Source organism: Microtus ochrogaster, unplaced genomic scaffold (genome assembly GCF_000317375.1).
Source record: "Microtus ochrogaster isolate Prairie Vole_2 unplaced genomic scaffold, MicOch1.0 UNK16, whole genome shotgun sequence".
Taxonomy (NCBI): domain Eukaryota; kingdom Metazoa; phylum Chordata; class Mammalia; order Rodentia; family Cricetidae; genus Microtus; species Microtus ochrogaster.
In genome coordinates, this window is record NW_004949114.1 from 4,433,639 (window position 1) to 4,437,015 (window position 3,377).

General features: G+C 46.4%; 1 protein-coding gene across 1 annotated transcript; it reads right to left on the reverse strand.

The window, feature by feature from the left end:
- Positions 1-6: 6 nt before the first annotated feature.
- Positions 7-2,293, reverse strand: Snapin (SNAP associated protein). Its single transcript, XM_005367240.3, has 4 exons — positions 2,126-2,293; positions 1,861-1,907; positions 1,495-1,613; positions 7-718 (listed from the first exon to the last, which is right to left on the reverse strand). The coding sequence occupies exons 1-4, from the start codon at positions 2,266-2,268 to the stop codon at positions 617-619; spliced, it is 411 nt and encodes a 136-aa protein (XP_005367297.1). The 5' UTR covers positions 2,269-2,293; the 3' UTR covers positions 7-616.
- Between the last annotated feature and the right edge of the window lie 1,084 nt (positions 2,294-3,377).

Below are 3,377 nucleotides of genomic sequence, written 5' to 3' on the forward strand. Positions count from 1 at the left end.
CCCAAAAAAAAAAAAAAAAAAAAAAAACAAAACAAAAAAAAAAACCCACAAAAGCTTAGGGATTCTGAACTGTCAAGGTGCTATACCCTTGACCTCAGATCTTCATGTCATTTGTTGTGTTCTCCTGGGGCAGCACTGATGAAGGCAACAGTTGTGACTCTTGCTAAGAAGCAAACATTAAAATATATAGGATATATATCTAGAGTCTGTTAGAGTCATGACCATGAGAGGAACTGTGGTAAAGCAGAGGAGGAGGAGTGGAAATATTCCTGCATTAACTCTCTGGTGTGTTTGGAACTTTCTACCACATGATGCCTAACCTTAACATTCTCTGTGGGGAAATGTGTAGACGGGAGCCAGGCACCCTGGTACATGCCTGTAATCTCAGCATTCAGCCAGCCTGGGCTACACAGTGAGAAGCTTATTCTTGGAAGCACAAGCTGTAACGGAAGCTCTTTAGGAAAGTCTACAGTATGCATGTTTCTTGAGGCCACTACATGAACGAGTACACAGTTCAAACAAACCTAAGGTCGACAGAAACTTCTGGGATCTTCTCATGGCTACCAAAAAAAGCAGCTGGAGAACAGTACTTGTACACTCAGGTCACAGGCCCAACTTATTTGCTTGGAGAACCAGGAGGGTAAACTCCTGAATCCAGCATTGCTCTCCTTCGAGCTGTCTCCTTGGCAACACTGTGGTTTAGCCGCCTTAGCCGTTCCTACAAGACAGGAAGACGAAATCTAATGACCACTGTAAAAAGCTTCCTGAGTTAAGAAGACACTGAGCAGTACCTTAGGCTTGGACTTTTTATCCTATTTTATTTTTGTTTTTTTCAAGACAGGGTTTCTCTGTGTGGTCCTGGCTGTCCTGGAACTCAATCATAGACCAGGTTGGCCTCGAACTCAGATCTGCCTGCCTCTGCCTCCCAGGTGCTGGGATTAAAGGTGTGTGCGACCACCACAGGGCTGGTTCAGGCAAATCCTTTAAGTATATATAAACTTGTAAATGACATCCACTAGATATTATAAATACTTGTCTAGTATTTTAGAGGACCGAGGGGTTAACACCGCCCTTTTCTGGTGGTTAAAATGTTTGGTGGCTTTCACTGTGTTGAAGACATAAAGTAGGATAAAGAACTGTTTTGTTTGTTTGGTTTTTTTTTTTTTTTTGGTTTTTTTTGAGACAGGGTTTCTCTATAGTTTTAGAGCCTGTTCTGGAACTAACTCTTGTAGATCAGGCTGGCCTTGAACTCACAGAGATCCGCCTGCCTCTGCCTCCTGAGTGCTGGGATTAAAGGCGTGCGCCACCACCGCCCGGCCTGTTTTGCTTTTTTGATCCAGGGTCCTGCTATGTAGCCCTGGCTGATCTAAGAGTCCCTGTGTAGTCCAGGCTATGCTCCAAGTCCCAACCATCCTTCTTATCTTAGCCCACCAAATGCTGAAATTTCAGTATGTGTCAACATGTTCTGCTAAGAAAACTTTTTTAATTAATTACCTGGGCATTCTGTAAAATATTGTTCACCAAGACAACTCGTCGCCTGGCATTAAGCAGCTTCTTAACATAGGGGTCCAGATCCAAGGCCACCTTCTGATCCTCATTGATCCGGCATAGTTCTGAGAAGAGCAAATGGGCAACCAACATCTAATGGCTCATTTTTTGTTCTTAGGGAATATAAAAGAGGAACAAGATGAAAAACACTCTTGCAGTCTTGTGTGACCACAGATACCTACCCTTCACTCCCTTTCATTCTGTCCTAAGATATACCCAGAAATTAGAGTCCGTGAGTAGTTCTGATATTGAGGAAACCAAAGCTCGTAAAAGTGAGTTCAAGGGTTCTAGGTATTCCGGGTGCTCACTCACCTGTAGCTAGGTTGTCAATTTGTTCCCGGAGCTCTACCTGGCTTTCTCTGCAAAGAGGTACAAAGGCCTACACGGTCAGTGAATGGGACGCGGGAAACTAATTCTACTTATTCCTCAAGTACTGAAACAAGCCAATCTCAAAGGCCTCACCTCTGCCTCTTTGACCCAGAAGAGTCTCAAGAACTTACCGGGTCTTTACCTCTCGCGGCCCAGCCCCTACAAAGCCAGTTCCATAGCCCCGCCCCCAGCCCTCCGGGTCCAGCACCTGACCGCGTGCACGTGAGAGTCGAGCTGCTGCACAGCGGGTCGCAGGAACTCCAGGAGCCCCTCGGCAAAGAGGTCGCGGCCCGTGGGCCCCGCCACCGGGGTCCCTGCCCCTGACACGGCAGCGGAACCTGCCGCCGCCATCACCAACTGCCCTGACGCCCGCAGCCTGACGCGAGGGCCGCCGGGAACGGCAGCGTGCGGCGGTGCGCCGCTAGGGGGCGCTGAGGTGCACAGTCCGCCCGGCGATGGGCTAGCTGGGAAATGGAGTACTCAGAGAGCCCTGGGCGAGCGTGCTAGTTCGTCCCCTGGAAATTGCAGTTCTTTAGCGGACCTGAAGGGGCAGGATCCAGACTTCAGGAACCCTCAGGAACCATGTTTTTGGATTGACTATTTTTAAATTTTACTTTATTTTTTTTTAAAGGCAAGGTCTCTTTACATAGTCCTGGGTGGCTTAGTACTATGTAGACCAGGATGGTCTCGAACTCACCGAGATTCGCCTCCCTCTGCCTCCCGAGTGCTGGGATTAAGGCTTTTTTTTTTTTTGAAAAGTGAAACTAAGTGCTGTTGTCCATAGCCTCCCCATGGGAATCGATGAGAAAGCCAGTTGATGTTCATGTTAAAGTTTTATATTTCTCCTTTTTTATTTTTGTTGTTTTGTTTTGTTTTGTTGTGTAGCCCTGCTGTCCTAGAACTAGTGATGTGGACCAGGCTGGCCTTGAACTCAGATTTCTGCCTGCCTCTGTGATCAAAGGCTTGTACCACCACTGCCCAGTGAATTTTATATTTCTAAAGATTGTATTATTTATTTTTGTTAAGCAAATTCTTGCCATGTTGCCTAAGTTATCTGCGGGCTCACAGTCTTTTGTCTCAGCCTCTCTAGTGCTGGAGTTATAGGCCTGTGCCATCATAACAGGCTTTTAAAGATTTTTATGCTGATTTTTTTTGGGGGGGGGCAGGAGAGGATCCCTGGGGTTTGAACCTAGCAGGGCAACGCGATTGCTAGACAAATGCTCTCTGCTGAGCTATATCCCCACAGTACCTTACCTCCCACCTCCACTTTTTATTTTGAGATTAAGTTTCACTAAATTGCTTTAGTGGACTTGAATTTGCAGGCCTTGAATATGCGCTCCTCCTGCTTCAGGAACAGGCTTATACCAGGTCTGGCTCAAAAGAAGTTTCCGATTTGTTTTTCAGTTTTATATAGTATGTGTCCATGTGTATGTGTGTAGATACCTGTGCCATGGCATATG

Excerpts from the sequence above, each read along its gene's own strand:
- Snapin (XM_005367240.3), bottom strand. The coding sequence starts at position 2,268 with ATGGCGGCGGCAGGTTCCGCTGCCGTGTCAGGGGCAGGGACCCCGGTG. Across the intron at positions 1,908-2,125 it reads TCTCACGTGCACGCGGTCAG|AGAAAGCCAGGTAGAGCTCC; the intron begins GTGCTGGACCCG and ends ACCTCTTTGCAG. Across the intron at positions 719-1,494 it reads ATATTTTACAGAATGCCCAG|GAACGGCTAAGGCGGCTAAA; the intron begins GTAATTAATTAA and ends CCTGTCTTGTAG.